We start from the raw sequence: 16,752 nt of genomic DNA on the forward strand, positions 1-16,752 counted from the left end.
TTTTTTAATATCTACAAAAAATGAAGTGTGGTTTCCTGACATGATTTTTTTGGCAACGCTATTGGGGTAGCTCACAATCATGTATGTAACTGTACTCCATGCATTAGAGAAGTGATGTCATCCCCAGCATATATCCAATCAGTGGAAGGACATTAGGGTCACAGAACAATGACAAAAATAAAAATGTGGGTGAAAACATTTAGAAAAATTTATACAGAATTTTCCAAACTGAAATGTGCTGAATCCCAGTCAGCTCTTGCAACTCTGGGAGAACCCAGTGATACCTTTGTGGACATGCAGCTGCCCAGGTCAACATAGCCCATGGGTCATACCATGCAGTGAGTCTTTCCCACTTTGCTCAAAGTAGTATTTTTCAGAATGAACTGACTAGTCTCATGTCTGCTGTGACCTTCACATGACTTCTATGCCTCTGAGACAGTTTTTGTGCATATGTGTGGCAAGAAGTGCACTTCAGTTCAGACAGCAAACTATTATAAAGTATCCTTTACATCTAGCAGGAATGGTCAGCTTGACATGCTCAAATGAAAGGATGCCACTTAGAGGGACCTTGACAAGCTTGAGAGGTGGGCCCATGGAAGCCTCACGAAGGTCAGGAAGGTCAAACGCAAGGTTCTGTACCTGGATCAGGGCCATCCCCAACAGGGAAGTAGGCTTTACAATGAGTGAATTAAGAGCAGCTCTGTTGAGAAAGACTTGGGGGTACTAGTGGATGAAAAAATGAGTATAAACTGACAATATACATTTGCAACCCAGAAAGTCAACCCTATCTTGGGCTGTATCAAAAGAACTGGGGCCAATAGGCCATGGAAATTGATTCTCCCCACCTACTCAGCTCTCGTGAGACTCTTCAATGGACTACTGCATTCAGCTTTGGGGTCTTGAGCAGAAAAAAGACATGAACTTGTTGGAGCTAGTCCAGAGTAGGGCCCTGAATATGATGAAAGTGCTGCAGCGCTTCTCCTTAGGAGACAGGCTGAAAGAGTTGGAGTTGTTCAGCCTGCAGAAGACAAGGCTCCAGGGAGACCTCACAGTCTTCCTTGTTCCTGAAGGGAAGTCTACAGGAAAGGTGGGGAGGGAATCTATCAGGATAGGACAAGGGGGAATGGTTTTAAACTAAAAGAAGGTAGATTTATATTAGATTTTGGAATAAATTCTTCACTATGAGAATGGTGAGGTACTGGAACAGTTCTCAGATGTCCAGAGAAGTTAGAATGCTCCATCCCTAGATGTGCTCATGGCCAGTTTGGATGGGGCCCTGGGCAACCTAATCTAGCGGTTGGCAACATTGCCCATGGCAGGTGGTTGGAATTGAATGATCTTTAAGGTCCCTTCCAACTCAAGCCATTCCATTCTTCTATGGTCTTACAGCATGGCATGTATTGCATGCCGTGGAACATGGAGTGAGAGCAGGTGAGTAAAGGTACCAATTTTTTTTATTTTTTTTTTTTTGGAAACTGTTGAAGAGGACTGTGTAGGACGATGGCAGAAAAATTTACATAATCTTGTCCATGAGAAAGGAGTGCTTTTATTTATTTGCAGAACTGAAACATAATGTAAAATGCCTGGATGTCAACTAATATATATGCAGTATGAGAAGTCAGGTGATCAGATACCAGGAGCAAACTGGAATCTGAGTCATTTGCCAATGTAAATGTATCCACATTCTTGCCATTTGTTTTGCCGTTGAGTATGGGAATAAATTTGAGATAAAGTATCTGATACAGTTTCTTGTTTACATGCTTCTTTAGACATTTGAGTTGCCAGCAGGTCTTTTGGTTAGTTTGGTTTCCTGAAGATCTTACATGATGTTAGTGGGATCCACAAAGGTGTCTTACATCCCCTGTCAAAGCATATCTGAGGCCACAAAAGATCTACATGTGGGCAACTGAATTGAATCTCAAAACTCCCAAATATAGAGGTCTTCGTGTAGACATCTACAGCTGCAGCTCTTATTAGGAATGGACCTACAGTCAATGTGATCAGTGGAGCCAGATGAGTGATATAGCTAATGCTGAAGTAAATAAACAGTAGTGGTTGTTCAACTGAATAACTGCTCCATTGATCTTATTGAATAGTGGAAAATTTTGCCTAGTGAACCGATGCATATCTGTGGACCGATTCCACTGCCTAAGTAGTTATCCAGTTTCATTTGAGGTTCTGTGGTTTACCTAAGATGTTCACGGTTGGATATGACTGATGACCTGCCTCAGACCTCTGCCAGAATCCAATCAAGGCAGTTCAAACTTAGTTTCAAAGCTAGAATATTCCTATGGTTAGGAAGCTGAATCACACTCTGTATTTCTAGATGATTTTAAACATCTCCTTTTGTACACATCCAAAAGTACAAAACTAAGAAGCATTCCACATATCTCTGGAGGACACCATCCTGGACTACATGAAAAGTTCAACCCAACAGGTATTTCCAGTCTACACGTAAAGAAACTTCTATGTACGATTTTGAACACATTTTAACAGTTCTGGCAAAGCAGAAAAAGCAGTTATACTTGCAACAATTTTAAAAACATTTTAAGAAGAAAAGTAGTTGTCTTTCAATTAAATCAGTTGTTCTGCTTCGCAGGGCCATGTTTTAGTTCTTTTGTATATATTCTGCACACAGAATGCATCAAATAGTAAGTTATTGGGTATTTTGGAGGGGCAGTCTCCATTTTACCCTGCTAAAGCAGTAGGGCAAATCAGACAAGTAATCTTTGCTTGCTTTTCTTCTATAAAAGTATACCTTTCTGGTGGATAACTAGATGATTAGCTCTTCCCTAACTGTTCTGTCAATTCATCACTTAAATTACTGACTCATTTCACACAGATTTAGCACTTCATTTAGGCAGACAAACACAATCTTTTGACATACATTAACATCAGCAGCTGCATACAGACCAACTCTCAATGACTCTGTATCTCTCATACATAATCTCCATGCTCATCAGGCACTCCTGGCATTCCTGCTGTGGTACTAATCAAATACAACAGACCCTTCTGTTCTTGCTTACTCTTTATATTTCTCCCCTGGAACTTCTATTCTGTGCCTATATCGAGCAGGTAGGCTGCTTTTACATTCTGCATTCCACCACTGAATTCTAGAATAACTTATTTTTCTTCTACTTCTGGCCTTTATTAATATTCTTTGAGTGGTGTGGTGCTTCCAGCCCAAAGGAAAGCTGTAGAGAGATAGACACTTTAGACTTCGTTTTAGGCAGCACCTTATGCAGTACCCTAGAGAAATCTGGTTCATGACTGCACTACAGTTATGGAGCAAGAATGTCTGGCTGGCATTAATCAAGATACAAATACGTATTTTATGGCTTGTGTTATTGTTGACCTGGTAAATTACTAAAAGAAACTCTTCCAAAAATGATGTGCGTTCATACTCATGCACGTGTATTTCTTGCAGTGTTTGTTCTCTCTTTGTATTTCTCTAAACTTTGGCAATGCAGTCTTTTAAGTGTCATCTGATGAGGTTAATATATGTAAGGTTCACATTTGTGCATTGCTAATAGGAAGCCAGACATCACTGGACATCTTTAAGAGACGTAGTTTTTGTGCATGGTGCAATAGCTGTTCCTTTGTGTATGCAGTAGTATACTGAACACAGTCTCTCAAATTTTGTTTTGATTTCCTATGCTTTTATTCAGAAGATTAGAGGCATAGTACCAACAGAAAGGTAATGTTGCTACATAGGTAATTTCTGTTAATTTTTAGTTCTGAATGTTCAGAAAGTTCAGAATGAAGTATCCACAGTATACACATTACGATTTCTTTAGTGCTTTTGTTATCAACATAATGCAAAAGGCTCTCCTAATTTTTTTTTAAAAAATAACCTTCAGCCCTTCCAAAACCTGTAACAAAACTGTTGACGTTAATAATGCTTCAGATTGACAGATTGATATGTGCCCGGACAGGAGCACCATGACCCAGCACAGCACTTCTGTATTAATAAGACATAAAGTCAGACCATTTATCATTTAGTATAGCCAGCACACAAATTAGAGAACAGCTTGCCAGGTTATACTGTGGTCTAATTGCTTTGTTTTTGCTGTAGCTGCAGAATAGATAGCTTTGAAACCTTCCTGTGTTCTACTGTCACAGGAGAGTGTTTGTGTCACGATGACCCGACTGAGTTGTTCGGTGGTTGCGTACAGTGCTGACTCAGGAGTGTTAAGTGTCCTAACCAATTCTTCAAGCAGCAGACTATTCTAAATCAAAAGAAGGAAAACGCCATAAAGATATAATCACTGACAGTTACGTTGGATGTAAGATGTTCAGCAGTGCAACCAGAATATGAAACTTTGGGAGTAGCTCACTGGATGATCCTGAGGAGCTCATGCTTTCATTATGGTACAGTGTGCTTTTCATTACCAGGCTAGTACTTCCATGCTGAAAAATACTGCTTAATGAAAAAATTCCTATAACATAAGATGACAGATAGACTCACAGTTGCTTATATTTGTGGCTATTGAAATGTTGTATAGTTCAGAGATATTTTATAACATCTAATTTCCATGTTGTAAGTATGTGCATTTGTCGACAGATGGTGTCCTGACTGCACAGTCACTCATTTGCTGTTTTCTGGGGTGAGAGAGCTCTCCTCAGAATAACTCTGAGGTATTTTTAAAAATACAGAAAACAATAATTTTTAATCCCTTAAAGTAATCAGTTTAGATCTCAAACTACTAAGTTCACTTTCCTAAAAGGATGAAACTTGAGCTTTGTAGTGGTTCTTTAACTGAAGATGTTTGATTAAGGTTTTTGGATTGCATATTTTTGTTTATTAATTTTTCTTACTTAATGTGTTTTCAACATGCAGTGCACTTTGATCTCCTGACTGAGTAAACCTTGATGCTGAGTTTGATTTTCCAATGTAATTAATTTACGTAAAGAAGTATTTGCTGTCTTTTATCATAACCCCAGAGATGGCTATATGCATTTTAGCCTATTTCCATTGTATATCTGTTCATCTTTGTTGTGTAGAAATTATGAGAGTTTTATTGTAGTCAGAAGAAATCAGTGAGAATTTCTACATCAACCAGTGAGGCCTTTCTCTGTCAAAAAAGTAAAGGCTCTAAACCTGTGCAGTCCATATGTATAGAGAGAGAGATCAGAGACTGCCTATGCCTCCGCTGTTCTGAAGCAGACAGCTTTGAAGAGCTTTTACTGCACATCCTGCCCTCCTTGTGTGCTGCCCCACGTTGCTGCACTGCTTCCCCTAACGAACCTAGCAGGTTAGGATCAGGTTAAGGAAAAATAAAAGTGATGGATCGAAAGCCTTTACAGTCAGTAGAGGATGACTGTAATTTCATGTCAGATTCTGAAAACGTTCTCAAAAATAGTCTCTAGCATCTGTAGCTAAAAATAGTAAAATATATCCCATCTGTTGATTTCTTTAGAATTTGCTTTGGAAAGCATAGATTTAAAGATAATCTCCTTCCTTCTGACTTGCCAATCTGTTTCCTACTGCTTTGCTCTAAGATGTGAAGTGCTGCTGGTACAGAGCTCGCGTGTAAGGCAGTCCTTGAAAAGAGCGTCGTGTCTCTGTCCTGGATAACACAGAGAAACCCTCTGCACTTACAGAGCTGGGAAAGGGAATGACCGAGACCTGTACAACATTTTTAACTAATTTTCCACTCGCCGCTTTGATCATCATTTCCTAGCACTGATTTGTGGCACCTCCTCCCCTCCCTTTCTCCTCCCTCTACTTGGCTTCTTCCTGCTGCTTAACAGGCTCAATTGGTTTTATGTATGTAATTCTTTTTTTTTTTTTTTTTTTTTTTTAAGAGAGTTTGAAGGTGGTCTCTAACAGAATTGCTTTCATCCAAAGCCAGGAGCTGATCAAAGCAACACACAAAAGCCGAATGGGAGCCAAGGCAGAGCTGCCTGACCAGCCATAGGGTCAGGGTTCTGTGCTGTAGAAATAGTAAAGCATATCGGCTGAGCTATGCTGGGAGCTGCTGATAAGGGATTTTCTCTCCAGTAACACCTGCAAAGTTTAAGAGATCCCAAAGGAAAATCAGACAAATCTGCATCAGAATACATTGTTTCCTGCAGAGGAATGTGAAGGTATTTACTGAATGAAGTGCATTGCTTAAATGTATTTATTGCCGTATCATAGACCAGGCTTATTCTGCATGATTACAGCACTGGACTCACCCAATTTATGCTTACTCTCAGTGAGTTAGACTGGCTGTCAGTTTATTAAGGAATGACGTGCATGATTGGCTATGGAAAGAAGGCTCACCTGAAATCAAAAAAGCAAGAACATGAAAATCAATATTAACATTGTCTGAAAATAGATTTCCTGTGAAAATTACTAAGAATCGAGCTAATAATGGGTGTTCAGTCATCTATACAAAGTCTGATTAAGATTTCTTCTGAATTCTTCTTGCAGACATGGGTGTTTTTTGGGCATCGGTCCCAATTAATGATTATAATTCTCTTGAAATTAGATTAGCATTTGAGTGTTTGACTTTTCACCAAGGACTTCCTTCTATGACTAGTTTGAACTTTGGTATTTTTTCTCTTTATTAAGATAAGCTAAGATAGATAGAGAGCCATTTTTAAACAAGTTATTCTGAATTTCCTAGAGAAGTTCAATGGGTTTGAGAATAGTCATACAAGCTTTTAAGGTGAAGGATATTTAAGTTTTCAGTAATCATAAAGGAAGACTAAACTACATCTTAAAATCAAAACAACCTTTCATCTTTAAATAACTAAAGGAATTTGGTTGTTTTTGGAGTTTCTCTTTCCTCAGAAAGCTACAATGCAGGCTGTTACAGTTTAGATTCCTTCCCCTCTAAATTGCTAACATGCCTGAGTCCGGATCTTCAAGCCTGACGCATTGCTGTGTATTTTAATGGCTTTATGGCAAGTCAGAGTGCTCTGTGTTTAGTGGAGTTTTATTTAGTAAATTTGAATCTGTATGAGAAGTTTAAAAACATGTAGACATAGTCTGTAAATTCTTTTTTCCTTTGTCTATAAAAAACATTCATGAGTCACTACTGCTTATATTCCCCGCACAAAGTAAAGGATTTTCACTTAGAAATGAACTCTTCTTCTTCAAAAGTAATGAGTGTTGGTTTGCAGTTGAATAATTTCACTAAAATAAGAAAATAAACTGAAATTCCTGTCTTTCCAATAAATGAAAAGAATGTGAAATAAGTTTTTATTAAGGAAGATCAATTAAATAGTTTGATTTGCTGTCTGCCTGAAGGGAAAAAAGTAGTTAATAGTGTCTTTACTGAAAATGATTTGTCCCAATCTGTTTTCATCCCCTTTGTTATCAGTCATTACATCTATGAGTGCACAAAGGGCAGATAAAAAATTGGGCTTGATTTTTCAGTAGATGGGGAAAATGGCATATATTTGATTTCATTGCAGAGGTATCTGTTTTAATGTCTGCAGTGATTTCCTGCTGACAATAATGATATCTCTCACTTTTTTTTAACTTCTGAATTGAGTGAGAGAACTGATTCTGGTGATTAACAGAAGCAGTTTGACATGGGATCTTATCTTGCAAAAAAGCTTGGTGTCTTCTTCCCTTCTTCCTAGGGCATCTGAAAGCTTGGCACCTTTCTAACAGCACTCTTGTTTCCTGTTGCTTGGAAACATGAATCATTGGAAGAAATCATCTCACTGCTAATGCAGGAAAAATCCTGTGCTTGGGATCAGCCTAATTTTCAAAATCAAAATAAGATAGCAGGTAACAGAAGAAAAAAAAAAAAAGTGGTATTGGTCTGAGTCACAATATTCTTTTGGTGTATTCTCTTTATGGAAACTAGTGGAATTATTCTTGGCTATATTAAGATGGTGGAATTACGTTCTCGCTGACCTGCCATCAACCTTAATCACAGCCTCTGTGTTTAATCATGAGCTGCCTATCAAAAGTAACATTAAAAGGAAACCATTAAGTTTAATCTGATCTGGTCTTCCCATAGCCTTTCTAATACAATTCCAGAGGAGGTATATGAGTTCTAAGATCTGGTATCAGAAAAAGAGCTGGAATTTCTGGGAAAGATATCGGTGGTTTAAGTTAAAGCTTTAATGTTACCTTTAAAATACAGTGGTTGATTATGGTCTTCTGAACAACCATAACTTTATTCATCTATGAAAGAGTGATCAGCTAGAGACATTTCAGTGATACACTAGTTTAACTGCAATGGAACAAATTACTTCACAGACATGACTATAAATCAGAAGATCCAAGAGTGACTGCTGGTACTACTCACTTTGCACTTAGCCAACAGAGTTGGGATAAGCAGACGATGATCATTTCATTTCTCAACAATTTTTTGAAGTTTCAAATTTTCTCCTTATCAGTAAGACTAACCACGAAGTCAAAACCTTTATGAAGATTTAGATGAGCATCATGTAAGTAGTAAAATATTGGTCTGGAAATGTTCTTAAATGAAGACATGTATTTAAATGTTTCCCGTAGTCTGTATTTGTATCATTTCCCGTATCTGTATTTGTATCAACTCATTAAAGTTGACAGTAAGAATATTCAGAATATTTTTTGAAAACAGGTTTGGCTTCCAGAAACCTGTATATTTTGCAGAATTTTGGATTAGCCCACCTATTTTCTACATTTGTAGAAGTTTTTAATTTGTCATACAAGTGATAATTTCACAGTACGTGAACAAACAGATTGCGTACTTAAATAAGAAGTCTTGCATTGTCTTTGCTCATATCAGCGGCTCTCTGGTGCTAGTGTTCTCTCCAGCAATTCCCTGGCACATTTTGGAAGTTAGGATGACCATGCCCAAAAGGCAATGTGGATCAAGTAACCCTATTTTAAGCTATTAGTAAAGACATCACCTACGATACTATGTATGCGTTCTGAGAGCCTTGCAGAATAGTTCCCGGCCCCTTTTATTTTTTTCTAAAGATGTAACCTCTATGTGACTTGATAATAAAACAGGACGTGACAGACAGGAAACACTGTGCTGTGTCTTGCTGATTTCTGTAGGTGTGAAAGCTGTAAAAGGCTCCTTTGGTTTCCCTGAATTAAAAATTTAATACAATTTGTGGGAATAGATTCAGCTCACATTATCACTTTTATGCAAGACGAATGGTAATGCAGAAAGTTAAACACAATTTATTCTTTCAAATCCAAAGATTAAGAAATTACTGTCAATAATTGCAGATAGCATCACAGAAGGAGAAGAATAAAACATGATTACACAGCCTTATTCCTGAAATGAAGCCATAGGGAATATCTTCTATTGGTTGTCATTTCTATTGAGGAGAATCACTTTTTCAGGGTTTCCAAATTTACTTTTCTTTCCTTAGTTACATCTAGAATTATGCCCTAGGATTTCTTCCTTCTTAGGAAGATTGTTGATTTTAATATAGATTTTATAGGGACTGTTAGAGCTAATAGGGACTTTAGTTAACCTTAGAAATATTGATGGATTTTGAGTGTTACTAAGTTGTTCCAACTTGTGTTCAGAGAGCTATCCGATTTTCCAACACTGAGCTGTGAACAAGTTATTAATTTCATTAGAGAATGCTTCCTCCTTCCAGACAAATATTAATAGATAATGAATTGGATACTTAAAACCATGATTCATACAAACAAAACCTCATCTTAAAGAATTTATGAACTTCCTCTTGCTATAAATAATATTTCATTGCAATGAAATTATTTTGCAATAATACTGGGCTTGTAGACCTATTACCATTCTCCTATTAAAAAAAAAAGAAGAAAAGAAAGAAAGAAATAGAAGTTATTCTACTAGGTCATTACAAAAGTGTGCAGACTGTACAAAATGGGAAAATGTATCCATTTGCTATACTGTTTTACTCTGACATGAACAGCTTCTGTATCATAAATATCTAAACAGGCTAAGGATATCTCAGGAATTTGTTCATGTTGCCTGCAAAAAGAAATGAATATTGTTCTGAATTTAAACCTGTAGTTGTTCAGCTGTTGATACCCCATATTATGGTTCTTTAGAATCTTTTATCTATCTTTTATCATTTCTTTTAGAAATAATATTCTGAAGTAGTAATGCCAAAGGAGCTTTAAAATGCAAAAAAAATGTGCAACTCAGTGTGAAATTTTTTCTCTTTTAATAATTTGCAAGTCCTACATAATTCTGATTTCTTATTTAGACATCAGCCTTCTGTGATGTAGTGGCTGGTTGGGTAGATGCAGAGTCTAATTGGAGGCCTGTGGTTAGTGGTGCTCCCCAAGAGTTGGTACTGGGTCCAATCTTGTTCAACTTCTTCATCAAGAAGCTGAGTGAAGGGATAGAGCCCAGTCTCAGCAAGTTCACAGATGATACAAAGCTGGGAGGATTGGCTAATGCATCAGAAAGCTGTGCTGTCATTCAGTGAGACCTTGATAGACTGAGAGTAGTGCGGAGGGGAACCTGATGAGTTTCAACAAGAGCAAATGCTGAGTCCGTACCTGGGGAGGAATAACTACATGCATGAGTACAGGTTAGGGCCTGACCTGCTGGAAAGGAGCTCTGAAGAGAAGGACCTGAGTGTCCTGGTAGACAACAGTTGACCATGAGCCAACAGTGTGCCCTTGTGGCCAAGAAGGCCAGTGGTATCCTGGGGTGTGTTAAAAAGAGCATGGCCAGCAGGTTGAGGGAGGTGATCCTTCCCCTCTAATCTGCCCTGGTGAGACCGCATCTTGAGCACTGTGTTCTGTTCTGGGTTCTTCAGTTAAAAAACAGTGTCCTGCTGGAGAGAGTCCAGCAGAGGACCACAAAGATGACAAGAGGCCCAGAGCATTTCCCTTATGAGGAATGGCTGAGAGACCTGAGACTGTTCATTCAGCCTGGAGAAGAAAAGGCTGAGAGGGGATCTGATCACTGTTTTTAAATATCTAAAGGCTGGGAGTCAATGGATGGGGCCAGACTCGCTTCAATAGTGACCACTGACAGGACAAGGGAAAATGGTCATTATCTGAAACACAGAAATTTCCAGAAAAACATGAGGAAGAACTTTTCTACTGTGAGAGTACCCAAGCCCTGGAACAGGCTGCCTAGAGAGGTTGTGGAATTACTTTTTCTGGAGATATTAAAAACCCATCCGGATGCTTTCCTATGCCACCTACTGTAGGGATCCAGCTTTAGCAGGGGGACTGGACTGATGATCTCCAGAGGTCCCTTCCAAGCCCTGTGATTCTGTGATTCTTTAAAACTTGGGACATAAACATTTTTAATTTCCTTCAGACCTCTCAACTAAAGTGATTAACAGTGGCTTTCTAATTTCACACTTGGATCTCTTGACTACATTTTAAAACCTTCTTAGCACAGCTTGCATAGATTCGCTTTTTCTATTTCTGATAAAGCCAAAGGTTCTTTTTACAGTCTTCTTCTTATTATTTAGCAGTTGTATAAAGCCTTAATTCATTTCTGTTCTCTTATATCTATAGTTTTCCTTAGGATATCTCCAGAGATCTTTTCCAAAGAAACTGTTCTTTGATTCTATGACACTCATCCTGTCCAAGGTGTAGGATAAATTCTGTCTGGTGTTGCTATGCTAGACCTTCAGTCTTCACAAAACATTAATACTCTTTTACTATAGGCAACTGCATCTGATAAGTCACCAGTACATTACAGTCTTCTTTTCACTAGTCAAAAGATCTCTCTGCGAGCACCTCCATTCTAGGTTGGAGATGGCATGTCCTTCTGCTGCTAATCATTGCTCTGTGTATGACCAGTCACTGTCATGGCTCTCATGTTGGTAGGTTTTATCCTCGTGGCTGAGCGGGCATTTTCTAAAATTGCATCAGCTGGAGTACAGGGCCATAGCAGAACAGTGCAGGTGATGGCCGCCTTCTTCAAAACCTGATGATTTCAGCTGCAGTTGAACCTGAAGATGAGTCTGTAACCAACGGGCAAAACTATTAACTCTGAATCATATTCTATACTTCCTAGTCAAGTAATTGCTGTTTACCACAGGAGTCCTGATAGTTCTTTGTTTGGAACTAGAGAGCTTTTCTCTTACAACTAACATAGATCTACTTTTTACTTTCCCCATATACTTTGTTTATTAGGCTGAATGCTCAGTAAATCTTTCTGGCCAGTTAGCTGTGCCATGTAGATCTTCATGCCATGGACTATGCTATCAGAGAATTAAGAGCCAAAGCCAAATAACTAGGAAGTCCTGCTTTCCACTCCATGACAAACAGATGTTTGCCCAGGACTCCTAACATCTTTAGACTAACATATTCACAGGCATTTTCAGACGCCTGGCATTTCTCTTTGGCAGCATTTATCTGTGGGTTTCTAATACATTGTCCTGATCCACTTCAGCTGTATCTGCAATTGTTTTTTAGGCACCTATGTTCCTCAGAGTGCTTTCATTATTCTTTTTGTTATGGTTGTAAGCAGCTCTCCCAGGTCCAGGTCTTCCTTCCTGTTTTTTTCCTCCTTTGTAATGACCAGTATTTTTCTCTGCATGCTCTCCATGGAAACTGGCTGTGACAGTCATTTGCTCTTTGATTTATCAGCAGTTGGGGTCGAGGCCTACGCTTCTGTTGCCCTGTGGTTTTTTTTTTTTTTTTTTTTTAATAGATCTGGTTGCCATCTATGTTCATGGCTTGGAATTTCACATGTATTTGAAACTTCAGCCTGCGCCACCCACTTGTACCAAGAGAGGCATAAATCTGGGCTGGGAACGCTGAGCTCATTGAAGCAGGAAAATAGGACTCAAAGCCTTTGCTTCCTGGTGCCACAGAGTCAGCAGTTTACAATTCAGGTGCCGCAGTCTCGGCGGCTTTAAAGCAAAGAGGCTGACAACCATCACAGGGCTTCTCTCCTGCTTGCTTCATGGAAGTCATCTCTCCCACAACTGAGAGAATTACTGGGGCTCTGAATGACATGGGCTGATGTTGGCAAATGCCTCCGGGGATGAGGCATCTACAACCTCCAAATCTTATGCAGTAGACAATTTCTGGTTCCAGAAGTGTGTGCTTGATGATGTAAAATGTCTCTAAAAGATTGGCTGTGTCTTCTGAAGTACGTTCCTGAATTTATGACTGTGTTTGAAAGTGTGACAGCCTACAGGTATGCAAGAGCTTACTACATATGCAGATCCAAAATGTTTCTGTTTTGCTGTACAAACTCATCCGTATAATTAAGTTGGAACTGTGGAAGAACTAGTGGAAGAAAAACTGTGTTGCAAAGGATGCCAGGATCTGTACCTTGTATAAACAGTGTAACTGCACTGTTATGTCACACCAGACTCAGCATCTGATGATGCTGATTTATGGCATCCTCAGCATTAGAGATAGGGTTTCTGATGTGTCCGCTAGTGGGCTCTACATAACAAGTATGTAAGGTGCCAGTAAAAGTGGCATCTGTTGCTATTCCTAATAAACAGTACAGAATAATAGCTGTTTGTACCAATAGGAGAGAGTTTATATACTGATATACTGCAGTATTATTTATTTCATCATGAGTAGATGCAAATAGTGTCAATAAGCAAGTCAGCCTTCATGCCTCTTTGCTTAAAGCAGTTCTGCATGTGTACTTATGTGTAAATAATGCTTTTGGGTCGTCTGAAAATATTGTGTCTCTCTCTAGATGAATTTTAAATCTTCCTATTTTTCATGTGCTCTGTGGAAGATTTTCAAGAAGTAAATGAATAAGTTCAGAAGTCCAGTTTTCTTTGATCATGCTGAGAATGGGTAAAATCCAGCCTCTTGTAAGGCAAGCCTCCGCAACTGCAGTCAAACTACTGAGTATTATATGAGGGTTGAATCAGGAATTATGATGTACAGAAAATCTTTTGGCTGTTATCCAGTATTTTTCTTGTTGTGTCTCTGCTTTGAAATAAAGCTGTCTATGTAAAAAAGTATGAAGTGCCTGATAGCTGAGTGGTGCTTCCAATCCAGAAGGTATGACATTGAATACTACCATGTTGAGTGCTTGTTCCTTCATTTTTATTTCTCTTTGGTACAGAATTTCAAAACTGTGCAGAACCATACAGTTCTTGGTCCTGAAAATGTGGAGATGGGTCCCTGGCCACCAGATGCCTCCAAACTAAAAAGAGAAAATAATATTCATAGTATGAGGAGAGATTTTAAAAAGAATGACATATCTGTTAGGTATCTTGATAATTATTTTCTTTATTGCACTGATGTTGGCATATAGAGCTTGAAAGATGGGTTAAAATTAAGACCAGAATTAGTGAGTTTGCTTAGAAACAGAGTTTGAGCTCTCAAATAAATTATACCAACCTCTCATACATCCTTTTAGGGACAAATACTGAAGACAGAAATTCTTCACTATCATCAGCTGGGTTTGGTATAGATGAAGCAGTAATTAAAATTTGAAATGAGAAGAGCCAGAGGGAAATTGCTGCTTCTATTGGAAGAGAGGATGCATCCTCACTTCCACATTAGTTCTGAACGTAGCTAATGTGCTTTATTTTGTTACTTTTTTTAACCCTTCAGCAAATGGATTCCTCAGTGCTACGTGCTGCAATTTTTTCATTTGCTTTTGTGTACATTCATCTATTTTGTCACTAATGTCTACTTCCTTTCTTGATCATGTCTGTAAGCGCTGCATTATGTAATTCTCATTGAGCTTCTGTTAATGCTGTATATAGCGTGTAGTTAAAAATATGATACTAAAATGGTCCCAAAAAGTATACAGAGCTATGGTTTTATATGTCTATAAGGTTTGTAAAGTGATACGAATATATCCAAATGGTCAAATTTGCATAGTGTTTCTTTTTGGAGTATGTTTTTTTTTTTTTTTTTTTTCTTTCTTTTTTTTTTTTTTCCCTGAGAAGAGCCGTATGTAATTTCCAAATAGCTTTCCTTTTGCTTGCCCTATTCCTGCAGGATGCTTCCCAACAGGCTCATTTCCCAGGCAGCACCCTGCACCGAGGAGGGGCTGTTCACTGTTTTGGAATTACTGCCACAAACAGGAAACGTTTCATGCTTTCCATTCACAGTAATGTGAGGAGGGAAAGGACATGGGGCCCAGGGCAAGAGCTACTTTGTAATAGAAAAAGAAAGCTGACATGGCTTTTGGCTATACCAGGTCATTGTATTTGTGGGAAAGCAGGCGGTGGTAAAGGACGTGGGAAGGAAATGCTGGGATATTCAGCTGGGATAAGCTGGCTCTTCATTGACCATCTGAGTGAATTATGCTGTTTCACTAAGTTGCTAATAATGAAATGCAAAATCAAATAGATAATAGATATGCCTGTCTTTACAAAAATATGCTTGTTCTTATGGAAAAATATTGCTTAAGGTGAGAAGAAAAATCCATCATCTTCCACAACACATTACAGCAGTAAAACCTCTAAAATATGTTGACCTGCCTTAGCTGTGAGTTTTTAGCCATGATTGGGCCATGAAAAGGTAACTACACTGAACTGTGCTATTGCCCAAATCCTTTGCAATTTGTTCTGCTCAAATCACACCAAACAGGCTGTTTGACAGGTGAGATTGTTGACTACTGAAAATGCGTCTCCTCAATTGCTATACAAACCATGGAATTACTAGACTGAGATTTCCAGGCTTGTCTTCAAGAAGGTGTCAAAGCTTTTCTACTGAATTTCAGAAAGCTGTTACTTGTAGATAACTTCCTGTATTTCCCCAGCAGGATCAGCTCAGCCACTGCTGCAGTCAATGTTCCTTTCCTATGCCTTTCTCTGCGGACAATTTCTCTTTCATGAGAAATGTTGCAGTCTGACATCAACGTGCAGTCATGGAGTTCTAAGTACTAAAATTGAAATCTGTTTTCTTTTTTCTCCTTGTCTTTTTGTTTGAGAAGATGGGAAATTCTTACGCCGGACAGCTCAAGACAACAAGGTTTGAAGAAGTGTTGCATAATTCTATCGAGGCCTCTCTTCGCTCAAACAACTTAGTTCCAAGGCCGATCTTCTCTCAGTTGTATTTGGAAGCTGAACAGCAGCTGTCATCGCTGGAAGGTAGGAATTAGTGAACTTTATATTTCTGCTCCATCACAATTCTGCTGTTTGCTCTCCTAGGGGTCAGCAAAACATTTAAAATAGGAATGCAGAAAAGCTGCAGTATTCAAAATTTTTCTTTAGATATATTAAAATAAAGGTATAAATATTTATATTAGAATTTGATTAGAATGCAAAATGAATTGTCTTTTGTTTTGAAAAAATTAAGTTACCTGTTTGCTCAGATTTGTATGCATGTATAAATTGAAGATTTGGAGAAATCTTTGGTGATTTATAACATATTGTCTGTTATCCTATAATTTATCATATACTGCTGGAATTTACATAGTAAATAACAGTTAAAAATATAACAGATGTTTGAATGAGATACACTTGAAGTGATTTTTGTTGTGAATAATAAGGTACAAAAAATTGTAGCTGATTACTGAGGATGTTTATATCTACTTTTGGCATGATTCTTTTAGTTATTCTGTTGTAAAGGCAAAAACATAGGATACAAACACTGGTAAATCTTGTTCAAGTCATTATATAGCACACGGGACATTGTTTAGAGAAGATCATTTTTTGAGTTTCATTTGCTCAGTTGTTTTTTCTTAGAAATAGTATAGTTTAGATGAACTGTAGCTCTGACAAGTAAACTCATGGTACAACTTGTTGCTTTGATGTGCTCTAATATGCATAGTTCAATGCTGGTGCAAGGTTATATTTAATATTTAACCATTTCTGCCACCAGGGTGGTGTTTCATTTCTTCTGACCAGGTCTGCTTATGCTGTTTTACCTTGCTAAAGAGAGCTTAGAGATATGCAGTGCAGAAT

General features: G+C 38.2%; 1 protein-coding gene across 5 annotated transcripts in view; it reads left to right on the top strand.

Annotated features, from left to right (window-relative positions):
- Positions 1–16,752, top strand: part of GREB1 (growth regulating estrogen receptor binding 1) — an 87,722-nt gene that overhangs the window by 18,658 nt on the left and 52,312 nt on the right. The window contains exons 1-2 of one of the 5 annotated variants that reach the window (XM_085218029.1): positions 4,231–4,371; positions 15,780–15,936. In XM_085218029.1, the coding sequence (XP_085074155.1) occupies positions 4,369–4,371; positions 15,780–15,936 (160 nt within the window). In that variant the 5' untranslated portion in view covers positions 4,231–4,368. Of the gene's footprint in view, positions 1–4,230; positions 4,372–5,821; positions 6,091–15,779; positions 15,937–16,752 lie in introns of those variants that run through there. The other 4 variants (XM_085218025.1, XM_085218028.1, XM_085218027.1 and 1 more) reach the window with 4 other exon arrangements.

This window comes from Meleagris gallopavo, chromosome 2, assembly GCF_905368555.1.
Source record: "Meleagris gallopavo chromosome 2, MGAL_WU_HG_1.1, whole genome shotgun sequence".
NCBI classification, from domain to species: Eukaryota; Metazoa; Chordata; class Aves; order Galliformes; family Phasianidae; genus Meleagris; species Meleagris gallopavo.